This window comes from Eufriesea mexicana, unplaced genomic scaffold (genome assembly GCF_001483705.2).
Source record: "Eufriesea mexicana isolate 0111107269 unplaced genomic scaffold, ASM148370v2 scaffold107, whole genome shotgun sequence".
NCBI classification, from domain to species: domain Eukaryota; kingdom Metazoa; phylum Arthropoda; class Insecta; order Hymenoptera; family Apidae; genus Eufriesea; species Eufriesea mexicana.
Genome location: NW_016908335.1, coordinates 130,504 through 148,198, shown reverse-complemented (window position 1 = coordinate 148,198; position 17,695 = coordinate 130,504). Strand labels below are relative to the sequence as shown.

Below are 17,695 nucleotides of genomic sequence, written 5' to 3'. Positions count from 1 at the left end.
CCTACACGGTCCCGCCTCCTTTCCATTTTCCAAACGCAAATGTCCCCTGTTCCCGTTTCGGGAAACGCGAGTTTCATTCCGAAAACCCACGCTCCTGCTACCGCCAACTGGTAATCGTTGCTTTATATAATCGACGCGATATTCCGCGCGGGAATCTGAACCGCAAGTACGACGACATCGCGCCGACGATATGGGCCCGTCCAATAAACAAAACCAATTTCGTTTTAACTCGTTTAAAAATAATATTGGTTCGTCGGTAAATTAAATATCAACGAAGTACACTGACGTCGCGATATTTGTAAATTTCATCCAGTTTTTTCCTTCTCCCGTCGCACGCTCTGCCTCCTCTTCCATCCGACGTGACGGCAAATTTGTCAGTGAATCGGGGACGATTCGCAAACAAACGCACTAAAATATTAACTTTCACAACAGGTAAATACTTGACGCGTTGGTCGTAGAATGTTAATTTCGAAAAAGCTCGGCTAAAAATGAAACGCGAATTTCCGCCGGGCGCGTAGATCGCGCCAAAGTGCTGCCGCCAATTTATACATTTCCCCGTTTATTCGTTTCCATTTTATCGAATCAAATATTCCCGTCCATTGGCCGGAAGCGCAATTAATAAATGCATCGGAGGGTACCGGTCGCAGCGACGTCGAGAAATACTTATTCATAAGTTCGAACGACGTTTAAGCCATGTTCGACGTGACGGCCCTTGCGCGAGTACCAGCGAGTATCGAATCGTACGATGGTCGATTAACGATTCCTCGGTCTCCCTAGTCACCTCCTCGCGGAATCGCGCAAACGCCGAATCGAGCATCCCTTAGCGTGGAAGCGGAATCTTGGTCTTCGGGACCGGGTTAAGGTTTTAATTCGAAGTTTCCACCCCTGGGTGGGTCCCGCGTTCGTATATAAATGATGCAATTGCCTTCGGTGCAGACGGGTGAAAATAAATTACGCTCCCTCCCGACAGATTCCGACGCGTACAGGTCGGTCGGTGCAAATTTATTTGCGCGAAAGAAGCAGGAAAGAGCGAACCTACGGAACCTTCCCTCGTTTCGAAGGGCCCGGCAATAAAGGGATCACTCGGGTCAGGTTAAGGCGATTTATTGTCTAGGTAAGTTTGCCATATTCGATAAAAAGCCACCGCGTATTTGCCGCGCTACACGCTATAAAGGGAGGGCGGCGGGATAGGGACAGATAAAGTCGATAATTCCTCGCGTTTGACGCGTGGCTTATTGCTCTCCGCTCCGGGAAGAATCGCGAGAAAGCCGAGGACCCGGACCGACCATTTGTCAACGATATTTTACGGTCGGATACTGGCATTTTGAGTCTGCACGGACCGTGCTTTCTTCGACTCTGCTGCCATTTCGGTCAGAGGGTTCGTTTAATTCGACCTGGGAGCAAGATTTCCCCGTGATTTATCGGGACTCCTTATTCCGCTAAGATCCAGGCGCGGAAATAGAGTCCTGTTGCGGTTCGATTACCTGGATATTCCAGATATTCTCCGTACCCGTCGTAGCTTCTATTCCGAGCTCTCGTTCCAAGGTATACCTACTCGAAGGGATTCAAGAAGCGACGCGTGTTTTCTCGCCACGTATACGCCACGGAGTCGCGTTAAGTCGCGAATCGTGCTCGCCCGACACTAGGATGAATTCCATTTCGCGTGAAATTTCTATAGCCGGGTGTTTCGCTGCCACTCGTTACACCCCTTCTCCCCGCTCTGTCCTGCAGAATTCATACCGTGCAGGAAGAATTTATCACACGGGGAGAATTTTAACAAGTTCTCTTCTGCCGAGTAATAAATCTGCGATAACCATCGATCAAAGCGAGTCGATCAACCGGTAGCTCTGCACCGAGGTCGTGTAAAACAGGCAGAAATAGGAGATTTATCGCGGTCCCAACGCCTGTCTCGATCGCGTAGATCGCGTTCGGCGTAACTTGGGGGATGACGTCGAAATACTCGATTTTCTCCCGGTACCTGACTAATTCGCTCGAAACGGAAAGATCGAGTGTCGCCATAAATAAATTCGCAGAATTTTAACGCTTTTCCGGGAAAAAATTATTTTCCAAGACGCGACGTTGAATTACCTCGCCCTCTGGCGCCGCGATCTACACTCGCTTAAAAAATAAAAAACAAACGATCCGGCTGTCGAATCCTATTCTACCTTACTCGCTGCAGACACGCGGAGAGACACGCGAGCGGATACCAACAGCCGGGAACTGGCAAAGCCGATCAATAACGTCGGAGTTTACTCTCAGTCGGTGGTGCGGCCGAAAGGGTGGCTCCGATGGAAGACGCTTCGCCCGACCGCTGTCGTGGTTACTCCTACGCTTCGATCGAATTCCTTCCTCGATACAGGAGTATTTGGCAAACATTAGCGGCAACGTCAGGGTAAATGACGAAATCGTAGGACCATCTCAATCGTTGGAATAATAAATAACACCCTTATCCGGTACCACAGTTAGCAAAGTTACCGCACCCCCCTCGAATACGAGAATAAATTGAATTCTCGCTGGAATTTGAGCGGGAAAAAAGTACAAAAGCCTTCGTACAAAATTACAAAAGGTTTGATTTTCCAAGCGTTTACCGTTCGATTTTCTGCGCGCAATTGCGAGAAGCGACACCGAGATAGCGAGACACCCTCGGAGCGACGCGGTGTGTCTTGCGTGCACCGCGTAGGAACGGCGACGCGTCGCGTGAGGAGAGCCAACGCGGGCTCGGCTCGAGGCTGAAAATAGCCGCGGAGAGCCGCTCGCTCGCTCGCTCGCTCGCTCTATTCCGCTCGGCACCGTGCTCCGGCAGAACCGCTCGAGTCTCGACACGAATTTCGTCGGTGGGGCCCGAACGTCGACGAAGGATACGAAGCATCCAGCAACCCCGATCGCCCACCGAACTACCCCCTGGCTCGATCCAGGTCGATCCGGATATCGATATCAAGCAAGAGTGAGTGTCCGACCGTTTTCGCGAACGTACAGTGAACGGAGAAGAAGTTTAGCCCACGCTTCGTCGCGTTTCGTACTCGAGGTGAATTTCGAGGCCAGTTCGACTCGGTTGTCGCGCGGCGCAGTGGAGTAGCGAAAGGAAATAAAAGGAGGAAATAAAGGAAAAGAGGGAAAAAGGAGGAAAACTAAAAAGGAAAAGGCGCGCGGTTGGAAGGTAATGCGGCGTGGGTTACCGGTTGCATTGCGGACACTCGGGAGACCAATCGACCTCGATGCATTTGCATACGGTACGCATCGAAGAGTGTGTGCGTGGCTGCGTACGGATGGGCGCGATCCGTGCCACAGGCAGCCTTCTCGAAAGTTTGTGCCCGTTTTAATCGCGGATACGTTCCCGCGATGGTGATACCGACACGGTCGCTTTTCAAACGGAAGATCGAGCTCGGGGTATCCGTTAGACACGCGCTACGTGTGCATATATTCTGGCAACGAATTTCCAAAATTGCGAAACACCGAGACGATTACATTGACGCGGCGCGGCGGCTCCATCCCAATGACAAAGTGTATTTTCTCGCTGCTGCTCGGCGAGAATTGTTCTCAGCGAGAGGAAATATTTAGCACGGGAACAATATTTTCCGTTGATCCGTTGCCAGTTCACGGCAACGCGTCGGTGATTTATCGGATGATCCACGTCGCTCGTACGCACCCCCGATTTCTCGGCAATCGTGTCTCGGAGGCTCGCGCGACGATCATCGCGATATCCTTAACCTTCGATTAACGCGTTACCATTTCTAATTCGAGTATAGGCACGGCCAAGCGCACACACGGATCCTCGCAGAAGCGAGTGGTAAATGCATCTATTTCTGCTCGGTTGCTGGAAATAGACGCGAGAATGAAATAGGTTCGGCGAGAGGAGTGTGTCTCGTCGTTCGCGTCATCCTCGTCGGTCGCTGCGTTGTCATCCACGATGACCGACGATTTCGCTAATCGATCCGTATCGTTTAACGACCGTGTCGGAGAACCGTGCTCGATCGAAAGTGTCGGGGTAAATCGATTCCGGCCTTACCCCTCGGCGAATTAATTCTCCACGGATTTGGAATCCTTTCGCCGGGGAGATGATACGTCTATGCCTCCTATGCCAGTATCGCTCTATAAATTCGACGCAGTTTTCGTGACTCGCGATGCAACAGGGGAGCAATTTGTCCTAGTGAGTCAGATCGTTATGCCTTAAGTCAGACCGGAAGTAACGCGGGGGGTGCACCGGTTGCTCTAAACTATTTTTACTTAAACCCGTCACCCGTTAGATTTACATCTAAATATACGGGTTTCCGTGCTGCGGCGTTTCACGGTATAATTGACGCACGTTTACGCATCGTCACGGCAATTACGTAAATAGTAAAACCGATAATACCGTTAACAACAGTGGTACCGACGCCGTCGTAACCAACGCGACCATTAGCAGTGATTACCGTATTTATAAGTATGGCATACGATGATTAATTAGCCGTGAATGATCCATCGTAAAAATAATCAGCGATTTTCAACGTAATTTTTACTCGATATTACCATAAGCGTATCGAGTTTCGAAACACGCACGAGGGGTAGCAACGTTCCAGGTCACGATAATTACTTCCCTCTGTCCGGCGGCCAATTAAACGCTATAAAATCCAAACAGACTTCCTTCTCCTGGGATTTCCACCGCGTTGGTCGTTCGAATCGATCCTCGAAACGAGAAATTCTTCGCGTTTCCAATTTTCCAGGTCTTCCCGAACACTCGGAGAAATTAAATACCCGACTAACGTTCCTTCGAAAATCTCCAAGCTCTGTAAGTGTTCCAACGATTCCCTCGTATAACCTCTTACACGTATCTCGAGTCATACCTCGGGGAAAATTTCTAACAAATGCGAAAAATGCCTGGCGGTCTCCGTCTCCGTGTTCCAAATCCCGGCGACCTCCGATCCGCAAAATATTCGAGCCCTGGAAACTTCGAAGAGTGCCGAACTCGACGAATTCGTTGAACCCTGGAGATGCGGGAAATCTCGAACGGGTAACCCATTTTAAGCTGCTTAAAGCGGCGAAATGAGCAGATTGGCCCGTTAAAGGGAAGCGGCAACAAAGGGGGTGTACGGTGTGTCGTGTTCTGCTACGACGGAATTTCGAGCATGCGGAATTTGATTGAAGGAAACGGGCGCTTGCGCAGGGACGGTCGAGGTTCGCGCGAGCTACCATCCGGCCAGTAGTGGCTGATCATTGGTGCACCATCGGAGGTTAGGACGTCGTCGACACCGTGCTGGTGTGGTGTTCGTCGTCGGCCAGCGCGAAACGTTCTGCACCGGCAGCCGTGTGTGCCACCGGAAGACGAAACATGTCGGATCGTGACCGTGTGTGACCGTTCATCCGCGCCCTATTAACTACGAGGCTGGACGAGCGTTGCCGAGAACCAGGCCATACCACGAGCGTGGAAAATAAGGCGAGGGAGAGGCGGTGAACTGGGCTCGACGTCAGGTTACGTGAAAACGTACCGACGGGATGGCTGACAGCGAGGGTGGCTCCGAGCAGGATGACGTATCCTTCCTCCGCACGGTGAGTCTTTGCACATTTTACTCGCTACTCGGGTAATTTCCATCGAATTTCTTAGCTCCGCTAAAAATTATTTTATCGTGAAAATAAAAAATTCCCCGATCGCGGTCTCCTAAGCGAGATCCGTGCCAATCGAGCATGACGCGACAGCCTTTTTTTACACAGGCAACAGTTTCGTTCGTTCGATTGTACTTGCCTACCGTGCAAACGCTGATCCAACGAGGGAAACGTTCGATGAATATTAAACGAAGCACGAATCACGCGATATTTCCGCGCGAACCAGCTCGGACTTCTCGATTTATCACGTGGGAACGGGGTAAAAGCGCGCGGAGTTATCGTCGAGGGACTCGAGTTGCACGAAGAGAGACGAATCCGTAAGACGGAAGGTCGTTTAGGGTGGAACGAGTTTATGGTAGGAAACGAGGAACGAGCCGCGGCGTAATCCGCTTCGCAGATAGGCGTTCAAAGTTAGCGTCCGCGGCGCGTGCGGTGTTTACGCTGCTGTTGTCACCTGTGTGTGTCGCGGATCCGTCTTGCATAAAATCGCGATTTTCCGTAGCAAAGGACGAGCACAGGGGGAGCAATTCAATGAATCGTGGAAGCACTTAAAGTTCTCGTGCCGAACGACCTTGACCCCATTCAGCCCGCAAGGATCAAGCAGTAACATAGTGACCGAGAGGGTAGCTACAGCCTTGAGCTTCCGTAAGCTGCACACGCTCGAAGCTCGACTCTTTAATACCTGCCTCTAGTAAAAATACATCTCACCGATACACGCGGTCCTGTTATCGGAACACCGTCAACCAACAACATCGGCACGCGTGTCCATCGATTTTCTCCTCCCTCCATATTCCCTTTCTTCCCTTCCACCGTCGTTCGCAGTTTTTCTTCCTTTCGTTTTCCCATTTTTCTCCGTTTCCCCCTCCCCTTTCTTCTCTACCCTCCTAGCAATAACGAGAAGCAACGTTTCGCTGTACGACACGAGAACGAGCGTGTATTCGTTTCGAAAAGAACAAAACACTTTTCGTGGGAATAAGGATACAGACAAAGTACAAGATCGCGATTGAAATTTCGATATGGCGCCTAGATTTCACGATAATACGACTCTTACTCGTATCTCTTCGACGTCGTCCCGCCTCTTCCACGGCGGACTCTTGCTTTGGTACACTCGTCGCTTTGATACGCGGAAGCCTCTGTCGTTGCAGCCTCTCGTCCGAGTATCACGAGTCGGAGGGAACCAGACTCTTCGTTTATCCCGAGTACCTATTTCCTTCTCGAGCATCCTCGTCTCGCCCTAGCCGCGAGCTTGTAGTATTTTTCCTTCGACTTTTCCGGAAGGGCGCACCCCTTTTTTCCGGCCTCGCGAGCCACCACCGTCACGTGTCTTCCAGGTTTCTTGAAGTACATTTCCAGATAGAAGATGATGAAAGGATTAGTCGACAGGAATAGAGCGCACCACTTTTTACCGGCCTCGCGAGCCACCACCGTCACGTGTCTTCCAGGTTTCTTGAAGTACATTTCCAGATAGAAGATGATGAAAGGATTAGTCGACAGGAACAGCCTGGTACGCTTCCGTTTGCGTGGCTTGCAGATGCACTTGGCCTCCCTTCTCGTGTGACGCCTGCGACAACCTCTTCCACCCCTGTCCAACGGCGGATGGTGCAGACCTGGGGTGATCCTCCCTTGCTCGTCATCCTGCTGCGATATTTTCCTATCGAGAGAACGGTCATCGTTGATATCAAAGCTGAGTGTCTACTAATTCGCGGAGTAGCGAGAATTCCCTTTGACTCGAGCGGTTTCGCTAAAGGGAGTCGATGACGCAAACCATTCGTGACCCACAAGTCGAAGGAATCTCCGAAGAACCGCGTCTCCCTGCTTCTGGAAAGGAGACGTCCAAGTTCCAAGGTCTCCGAGGAAATTACCGTGCCGCGAAGGCATACCTCGAACTGCGGGTCTTCCTCAACGTGAATCGCAATAACCGACGCTAATTACTTCCCCTTGTCCCGTTTCTTTTATCATTCAAACGCGCCACGTTCGATCGGACGCGTGGAAGACCAGCGAAGAAAATTACAAGCTAATGAAATTGTACGATATCTCGCGTATCTGTGTACACTCGAGGGCGTTAAGCGACTGCTAACGGCGTTCGTGACTGGGAAACATAACCGGATGCATTTACTCGACTCGAAGGATGAATCGACGCCATCGATCGATTCCGAATTTCACGTTTTTCCGTCCCGCCGTGCGTATATAGCGTCTTTGCGAGTACTCGTCGACCGAAGGGAAAGAAAAATACCGGAGGAATTAGAAACGTTTACGACCGAGGGAATTTAACGTCGCGAGATAATCGTGGATCGTTTTCCAACCGAGAACCAGGCCACGAATCGATTGTCTCGATCGAGGCGACACAACGACGTTCTTATTACCGTTTCGTTGAATAGCAAGAACCCTGAACAGGCTAAGATCGAGCACGAGAAATCGCGTGAGGGGAGGAGCTAGGTAACGAATTGGACTGACGATATAAATTTAGAGGAGAATGATCTAGTAACCTGAAGAAGGATCAACCACGTCTCGCGAGGACGGCAGTCGCTTCGATCGCCGGATGAACGATTTATCGCGACACGAATCCGAACCTGCTCACCTTTCTTCGTTGAGATTCCCGCACCGGAGAGGTTCATCCATGCTTTTTTTATGTTTTTAGTATAAAATTTCACTTAAAAATTTAACACCTATGGCCGAAATCCGAAATGTCCAAACGGCTGGAAACATTTGAAGCTTCCATCGGCTAGGTTCGCGCGATATTCGCGAGATCGATAGCAAATATCGAGGCATTGGTACGATCACGTTTCGTTTATCATTCCGGTATCGAATCCATAATTTTTCTTTACGGGGGCATCATTCTCGCCCTTGGCAATTGGTGGATTTCTACTTGAAGGAAGTCCTCGATAAAAATTTTTCATTTCCTATATGGAATCGTTCATTGCGCAAATTGATTAACTCCATGAAACAAAAAGTGGAGAAATGCAATGAAATAATGTATATCGTTTTTTAAAATTCATAATGCATAAATACAAATGTAACTTTCGTCTAACGGTATATAAAATTTGTAAGGAAAAATAGCCAAAAGGTAATCGTTAGTAATGTTACCATTTTTATGTTACTGGAAGGGTTAATCGATTTGGCAAGTGAAAAAAAGTAATAAATTTAAATTTTACTAAATTTTACTTAAATTCTGATAAGACGGCGCTAAAAAATTCACCGTTATCATTCATGGCTTGCTAGTGCATTTGAGTTGCATTATTGCAACGATTTACATTAGAGTACAGAGTTAATCAAAGTGAACTCTGAAATAAATTATTCATTATTCAGTAGCCAAAAAATCTTTGTCGTTTAATGGTGTTAATCTTAATTATCAGGGAAATTTATTATAAATATAAAAAGTTACGACTATACCAAGTGCTTTGACACTTAAATTTAAGATTATTCATAAAATGGAGTTAATCGATTTGTGCAGTGAACGGCTCGTATATAGAATTTCCAGACTCTCCAATAGCATAATGGCATCTAAGCCAGGGTCTGCTAGGTAGCCATACCGATGAGTCCACTAGCAGGTCCAAAACGAAATGCATCCCTTCCTTCTTGCCTTTTCTCCCTTCTAGCACCACCATTGCATCAAGAATATCGACTAACAACAACCTCCCTTGTGGAGGACCCCTCCCCCAACATTTTCATTAATCTTTTTATTAATCATAACTTCGTCCCGAGTTCCATTTCGCGACCCACTTACCGATCCAATCGGATTAAGCGAAATTTATAACGACGCTTTCATTCATCCGTTTAACAGGGGACAGATATACGTAATCTTCTCGAAATTATCGCTGGCCTTGCCTGGCACGAAACGAGCCCCCTGTAAATCAATTTCTCCCTCGCCCCTCGAGCAAGTACGGAAATAGGAGCGTAATTCGATTCTCCAACTTTCCTCCCCTGTTTTCTTTTTCCCTTTTTTCCCTTTTCCTCTATCTCTCGCTGTTTCCAATCTCGGAAACTCTCGCAACTCGTTCGAAATGATTTCGCGAGGGCGCGGAGCGTGTACCAGCGGATGGAAGTTATTTTCGTGATCGGCCGATGAAAACGTTCGGCGATAAACATAGTACTCGCGACGCCTCGTGGAGTACAAAGACGCGTAGAAAATCGTGTCACCGGCGCGCGGTTCGCGGGTTTGCAATGGTCATTAATTAAGTCAACAACCGTTGGCATCGCGGCCGGCCGCTCGAGATTACCGCGCGCGCTTTCGCGGCTGGCTTACCCTCGTCCCGGCGAGCGGCGACGTATGGATGCCGTGTAATTAAAAATAATTAAACGTAATAATAACAAATCGGCCGCGTGTCCGCCGAACGAGCGCCGCTGCTAGATGCTCGGCTCTCGTCTTTAAGAGCACGGCGATAGTTAATTTTAGCAATCGACGTTGCATTGTTGCGTATGATCAATACGGCTAGTAGGCACCTCTTGGTTAAAGATTCCACGTCGAAAAGCGGCCGTTCGTGTTAACAACGCGCTTAACATACGGACCCAACGCGGACGGCAATGTATAGCTAACGTTTCGCGCCGATTCTCGGGGCTTCCCTGCGATTCTAATGGAACGAGTGGCTGTTAAAGAGCCGTGGAAATTGCTGAAAGCTGCAGCTCCGTGGAACAGCCATATCGATCGGTAATTAACGTCGTTTGTTGTTTCGATCGAGATACCCCTCGTGATTTATAATTACACCCTGTACCGGAAAAACTCGCAACAGGTAAAAACAGGAGAGAGCGTAACACCTGCGAAACGTCCAGAGATAATTGGTAGAATTGACGAAGATTGGCGGATCTCGAGTTAATTACTCGATTCTGTAGATTACTGGGAACTCCATCCGGTGTAGAATGACGGTATTAACCGGTAATTAACGTCGTTGTTTCGATCGAGATGCCTTTCGTTATTTATAATCGTATCAATGCAGCATCGATGAAATGCATGGTATAAACGATCCAGAGACCTAATCGGATCCATGACACGTACAGCAATTATAATTCGTCAATTTCCGACGTAGATCGAGAGATGCAACGTTTGCTACTCGCTGGAAGGAAATCGCGTAGGATTATCGGACGTTGCGATATATCGCAGACACACCCTTGACCCGTGTCTGCAACACGTTGCAGCTTCGATCGTGCTTCATTCCGTGGCTACCGGAAATAATTGCTTTATCAGGTTCGTTACTCGTGCACGATCAGCCGTGTTCGGTTGGAATGTCGCGAAAGAATCGCTGACTAAAGGTCGCGTTATCACGGGTCGATTCCTTTCCGCTGGAAATCCTTGCATCGCCCCGATCAACGACCACGATGAAACGCGATGGAACGTTTCGTCGACGCGTTTCCAACCGAGTTTCCCTCGATTTCCCGCAAGTCCGAATCGCGACTGCAATTGGCGTCGAAACGAGTGTCGCGTGCCTTCGCGAATAACCCGGTAACGCGTTATGTTAATTCCCACGGGGACGCGTGTCGCTCGAGAGACCCATGACGTTCGTGCTGTTCCGCGGTGCGTTTGCGAGCGGATATTCGTGCAGCGTTTACCCGCGTGAAAAATACGCTGCAAAGTAATGGAGCGGAACCGACGTCGATCTCGGCGTGGTTCGCGTGGCAAATTGAGAAACGACACGGAATTTCGCGAGCTGCACCGGCCATCGTCGATCGCAATTATACCCGCGGTCGTTCAATTACGTTCACGCGCGAGTAGCCGATCGCGGGTTGCACCCGGTACGCTGATACGTGGCACACGTGGAAACTCGTATCAGCCGTCCGCATCCGGTCGAAACTCTAAATCTGTTCGCGATCGTAACATGGTGATTTAAAAATAACAGGCTACACTGTACGCGATGCGACTGTAATCGCGTGGTCCGTCGCATTCCATTCGCGACACGCGTTTAGCGACATAGACCTACATAGAAGACATTTCCAAACCAGTCGGGATTGTTTCGAAAATTATCCCAAGCGTATAATTTTAAACGAAACTGCGTTTCGCGTGTCCTCGGTCGCGTAATAACCCGTTCGACTGTGCCATGACTCACGAGCAGCCGTTGTTTTGTACCGAAGAATGCTGTTCCTGCTTATTAAGTAACGCTTTCAGGCTTGCGTAGTAAAAACAGTGGCATCGCTCCCCCCGACAATCCGATTTGAAAGTCTTCAAAGCGTTTCCCGGTATGCTCGTGTAAAACCAGTGCCGCGCATTCCTCAGACGATCCAAATTGGTTCTGGCACTGGGCGTAACATCTGCCGTTTGGCTCACATCGTATTTCAACGTTTCGCAAAGGTCGCCGCTGTGATCCTCGTGTTTCTAGCGCATCAATGAATCGTTTTTCCAACGCGAAAACTCCTTCTTTCCCCGCTACGACACCCTTCCATCGATCCAGTAGCGTAGCTACACCTTTTCCCGCCCATGGCGATCTCCATTCTACGCTCGTTCCGATACGCCGACAATACAGCTAGCATCGGACATGTCCAAAAATCGAATTCGCGACGCAATCGTTGCGTCGTCGATCCTCGATTATAAACACGATCGTTGTAAACCGGATTATTAACTCGATCGTCTCGGAGACGACTAGTGCTTCGACGTAACGCGCCATTTTTATGCACGCAAAAAGAGAGAACGGATCAGCGTTTGTCGGCGATACCTTTCGTTCGTTTTATGTTTCGTGTAAACATGGAAGAAGGCGAAATTAAATTGAACGATCGAATTGGAATTACAGGAGGACATGGTATGTCTGTCCTGCACCGCAACCGGCGAAAGGGTGTGCCTCGCTGCCGAGGGGTTTGGCAATCGACACTGTTTCCTCGAGGATATCGCGGACAAGGTAAATATTTGGAATTAAGTAGTCGCTCGTCGAAGCGGCTGTTTAGTCCCAATTACTCGCCAACTCGATCAGAATAAGTGTCTAACGTTGACCATTTTGTTTACAATCGCAGAACATACCACCTGACCTGTCGCAATGCGTATTCGTAATAGAGCAGGCTCTCTCGGTGAGGGCCTTGCAGGAATTGGTCACCGCTGCCGGTTCCGAGACGGTAACGTACCGATTCTTTATCATCCTACACCAATGAACAATGATCCCCTTGTTTCACCGTGAATACCGTTACAATAGGCTCTCTCGGTGAGGGCCTTGCAGGAATTGGTCACCGCTGCCGGTTCCGAGACGGTAACGTATCGATTCTTTATCATCCTACACCAATGAACAATGATCCCCTTGTTTCACCGTGAATACCGTTCTAGCAAGTTTCTCGTCACGAGACATCTTGTATCGCAATTCCCGTGTACCCCATACACTCTGCGTGACAATTTTTTCCGTTTCCCTGCGCACTCTCGTCGCATTTGCGTCACATCTCCGTCAGGAATCGTGATTTTTCGTTGCGCGTGACAAGGACACAAGGTTCGCGACTATCGCAAACATTTGGCGACCTTTTACACCCGCACGACGAACAGGACCATCCTCTGCATCGTGCGTAAATCGATTAGCCGACGTAAATGACCTCTGTACGTAAATCACCTGCATAGGAGTGGGCCATAAAGTCTGTTTGATCTCGTGCATCGTATGCAGGAGAGATTAATCAATACCATTGGTCGCATTTTTTCGTCCTTTTTGTACGAGCATACCAACTAAACCAAACGATGCACTTAGAAAGTAGACACTCGGGCAGTTTCCGGCCTGGCCGGCTTGTTTTTCCGACAAATATGGGATGAATTCCTCACCAGCTGCCGTTCTTACTTTTATTTTTTCTCTCTCATTTTTCGCTCTTTTGTACACGCACACGAGGAAGAATTTTCTGAATGCATCCGCACGTTCCCCTGTCCAATAATTGTGGCATGCGTCCATGTAGTCGTGTAACACGTCTCGAATTGTCTTTCGTTTGTCCGTATTGTCTTTTGTCCCTTATGTTTATATGTCCAATTTTTGTTGCGTCCACACTGAAGCGTTGCAATTCATCGCAAGACACGCGAATCACCAAAAGCGTAACTCGGAATCGCACATACACACTTTACCTATCGAACGACATTGTAGGCGTGTTCACCGAACTCTCTCTTTCTCTCTCTCTCTCTCTCTCTCTCTCTCTCTCTCTCTCGTCTATCATTCTCTCTATCCACTCACGATTGGCAAAGCGAAAAGATGAGAATTACAACACCTGTGTTTCTGTTTGCAGCAGCAAGAAAATTTAGTAAGTATACCTTCCGTATCACTCTAAAGACACCGTTTACGTTCATGCTTGTGAGTAACGTCATTTGCTTGCGTTCTTTTCTTTCTTTTCTTTCTTTTCTTTACTATTCCCCCTTTCTACTCGTTCTTCTATCGTTCTCTTTTCTTTTTCTCTTACTCATTCGTCGAACGTTCGATACCTCTCTCTTTCTCTCTCTCTCTCTTTTTTTTATTCTTTCTTTATTTCGATTATGCATCTGCGTATTTTACGTTTAAAGCTGACACGTAACGTTGGACTTGTAAGCTGATCGCATCGATCTATGACAGCGTTCTTTTCTTTATGTTCGATTAACATGCAATCAATTTACGCATTTACTTTCCCGTTCGTACGAGCATGAATACGTTCGCCTGCCGTTCACATTTATCCGTTAACATTCGTTATTTATGGCCTTCTCTTATCGGTATGCTTGTGTACTTTCAATTATGTTTCTTCCTTCTTTAATCCACTTTCCATCTATTCGTGTATCTTAGGCCTTCTGTGCGTACGCCTATTACGATTTTTCCAACATCTCTGTCGAACTTTTAGGGGAAAGGCACCGGGTCTGGCCACAGGACGTTACTCTACGGCAACGCCATTTTGCTGAGGCACCTGAACAGCGACATGGTACACGAGCAAAAATCTCCCGATCGTTATTTTTACAGGATCGACTAACCGCTCGCTTCTCTTACAGTATTTGGCGTGTTTATCGACCAGCTCGTCCAACGACAAGTTGGCTTTCGACGTCGGTCTGCAACAGCATTCTCAAGGTTAGCCGAAGGAACGCGATCGAATTAATAACAACCGATATCAATGCCCGTCGCGGTTATGTATATGTACAACCGATTGATCGTTTAGGCGAGGCCTGCTGGTGGACCGTGCATCCAGCATCGAAACAGAGGTCCGAGGGTGAGAAGGTGCGAGTCGGTGACGACCTTATTCTGGTATCCGTGGCCACCGAGAGATACTTGGTAAGCGAGCAACGTAAAAGATAGCTCATCCGAGAGAAATTTTATCTCCGACCATCTCTATCTATCGGTCGTTCAACCCCCATCGCGTTAGCTAGACGCGTCGATCTTCCATCGTTGACCCGTGTCCCGGATACTTGGGTACAACTATGACGAGTTCCTACATCGCTCTTCTTATTACTTGGCAAGTTTGTTTCGATAGAGAGATTTCCACGTAATTTCTCCGTCGACAATCGTTGAGGTCACGGTTACTTCTAGCTTCCGTATTTCTAGAATCTGTATCGGGCCAGTGTTCGTGCTATTTCTGTATGAAATTTAGTTTGCGAGTCGATGCATAATTCAGGGCAGGAAATATTTTCGCGGATTGTCTGCGGAACTTCGCGTAATTATTTTATTCACCTCGAGCGCTCGCAGTTATCTAATAAACGGATAGCTCGAGTTGCCGTCCAATTTTAGTGCAAGGAAATTCTCTTGGGCAAGAAAATTCTAACGTCGAAGTAAAGAAATACAGAAAATGTGTCAATAACTAGGATTTCGACCGGATATTAAAAACCTTGTGCCTCGAAGCTGCGGTATATTAAATGGCACCCGGTTATTGACGTAAGGGTTAATTAAAAAAGAGGAAAAAGATGGCCGTGTTTTATTGGCCCACTGCCCACGTTCGTCAAAGTACTCGACGCCTGGAATATTCATCTCGTTTGCTTTCCTCAGCACACCACGAAGGAAAACGGACAGTCGGTGGTCAACGCCTCGTTCCACGTGACCCATTGGTCGGTGCAACCATACGGTACCGGAATCAGCCGGATGAAATACGTCGGTTACGTATTTGGTGGTGACGTTCTGCGATTTTTCCACGGCGGCGACGAATGCCTCACTATCCCGTCTACATGGAGCACGGCGCCGAATCAAAAGTAAGTGTCGAAGAGAGTCGATCCTCCCCTGGTCGACGAGTCTAACTAGACGTCTAATCGAAGAAAGACTACCGGTTTTTTATTTCGTGAATCGCTGTTTCCATTGCCTATCGAGATAATCGTTTCTCTGGATAACTCGATTAGAACGGCCAACGCTGGGTATGGCTTCCAGTACTTAATATGTTGCTTACAGCATAGTGATCTACGAGGGAGGAAGCGTGATGAGCCAGGCCCGATCTCTATGGAGGCTAGAGCTGGCTAGGACGAAATGGGCCGGTGGTTTCATCAACTGGCTACATCCAATGAGGATCAGACACCTGACAACCGGACGGTATCTCGATGTGAAAGAAAACAACGAACTATATCTGGTCGATAGGTTGGTATTTATTATCGGGGAAAGTTCAGGGGTCACGTCGAACGCGGCGCGAAAAATAATCGCTAACTTGCATGAATTTATCTTATGCTCGAAGGAACAAAGCGTCGATAGAGACGTCGACGTTTTGGCTGAGGCAAGAGAAGGACGACCAAAAGATCGTCCTCGAGGATAAGGACCTCGAAGTGATCGGTACACCGATTATCAAATATGGCGACTCGACCGTCATCATGCAACACGCTGCTACTTGCCTCTGGGTCTCGTACAAGGTATATTTCGAGACTATTTCATTTCCAAAGTCTGAATTCTAAAGTCAAGGATCGAGTTTGATATTCATTTTCACGATGTCTCAGTCGTACGAAACGAAGAAAAAGGGCGTGGGTAAAGTGGAGGAGAAGCAAGCCGTGCTTCACGAGGAAGGCAAGATGGACGACGGTTTGGACTTCTCCCGGTCGCAAGAAGAAGAGTCTCGAACAGCTCGCGTGATCAGAAAGTGCAGCAGTCTGTTCACCCAGTTCATCACGTGAGTGTCTATCGTTCGATCGTACTTCGTTTCTGTCATATTAAAACGTGACATTAAAAATGGTAGAGGCTTGGATGGATGCGTACAGAGCAGTTGCAAACCGAATGATAAATTAACGTGGACAAGCAGATCGCTAAAAGGACCGTGAGCGTCTATGTTCTTCCAGATCGTGAATCTCAACGAAATGGTGATGTGTCTGGAAGACTTGATTAATTATTTTGCTCAACCCGAAGACGACATGGGTAAGCTGAAGCGTAACGATCATCTGTAGCAATCCTAGACTAACGAATGATACGATTCAACGTTTGATACAGAGCACGAGGAGAAACAAAACAGATTTCGAGCGTTGAGAAATCGCCAGGACCTGTTCCAAGAAGAAGGTATACTGAACTTGATCCTAGAAGCGATCGACAAGATCAACGTGATCACGTCGCAAGGTTTCCTCGTGGCCCTGTCGGGTGACGAGAGTGGCCAAGCCTGGGATCAAATATCAGGATACCTGTATCAACTATTGGCAGCTATTATCAAAGGAAATCACACGAACTGTGCCCAATTCGCCAACAGCAATCGCTTAAATTGGTTGTTCAGTCGGTTGGGTTCGCAAGCTTCTAGCGAGGGCACGGGGATGTTAGACGTGCTGCACTGCGTCCTTATCGACTCGCCTGAAGCTTTAAACATGATGAGAGTAAGCACCGGGTCAGACAAAAAATTTAAAAAGACAGCAGTCTAAGAGCTTCCATAAAACTTCTGATCCTTGCAGGACGAACACATTAAAGTGATCATTTCCTTGCTGGAGAAACACGGCAGGGATCCAAAGGTCTTGGACGTTCTTTGCTCGCTCTGCGTGGGTAACGGCGTCGCTGTACGATCTTCGCAGAACAATATCTGCGATTTCCTACTACCAGGAAAGAATCTCTTGCTTCAAACGCAATTGGTCGATCACGTGGCCAGTGTCAGGCCGAACATATTCGTCGGCAGAGTGGAAAACTCGGCGCTGTACCAAAAGTGGTACTTCGAAGTCACCGTCGATCACATCGAACAGACTACGCATATGATGCCACACTTGAGGATAGGATGGGCGAACACTGCTGGGTAGGTCAAACGCGCAAATATCGTTTAAAAGATCACTCGGATAGTGTCATTAATCCTCGAG

General features: G+C 48.2%; 1 protein-coding gene across 1 annotated transcript in view; it reads left to right on the top strand.

Moving 5' to 3' along the window:
* Positions 1-2,786: 2,786 nt before the first annotated feature.
* RyR (Ryanodine receptor) overlaps positions 2,787-17,695 on the top strand; it is a 37,393-nt gene continuing 22,484 nt past the window's right edge. Inside the window, 14 exon segments of the mRNA XM_017910851.1 lie at positions 2,787-2,944; positions 5,141-5,523; positions 12,291-12,395; positions 12,508-12,606; positions 14,317-14,394; positions 14,462-14,537; positions 14,626-14,738; positions 15,447-15,646; positions 15,840-16,022; positions 16,117-16,288; positions 16,373-16,542; positions 16,609-16,784; positions 16,857-17,227; positions 17,303-17,634. Coding sequence (XP_017766340.1) covers positions 5,470-5,523; positions 12,291-12,395; positions 12,508-12,606; positions 14,317-14,394; positions 14,462-14,537; positions 14,626-14,738; positions 15,447-15,646; positions 15,840-16,022; positions 16,117-16,288; positions 16,373-16,542; positions 16,609-16,784; positions 16,857-17,227; positions 17,303-17,634 — 2,129 coding nt within the window. The 5' untranslated portion in view covers positions 2,787-2,944; positions 5,141-5,469.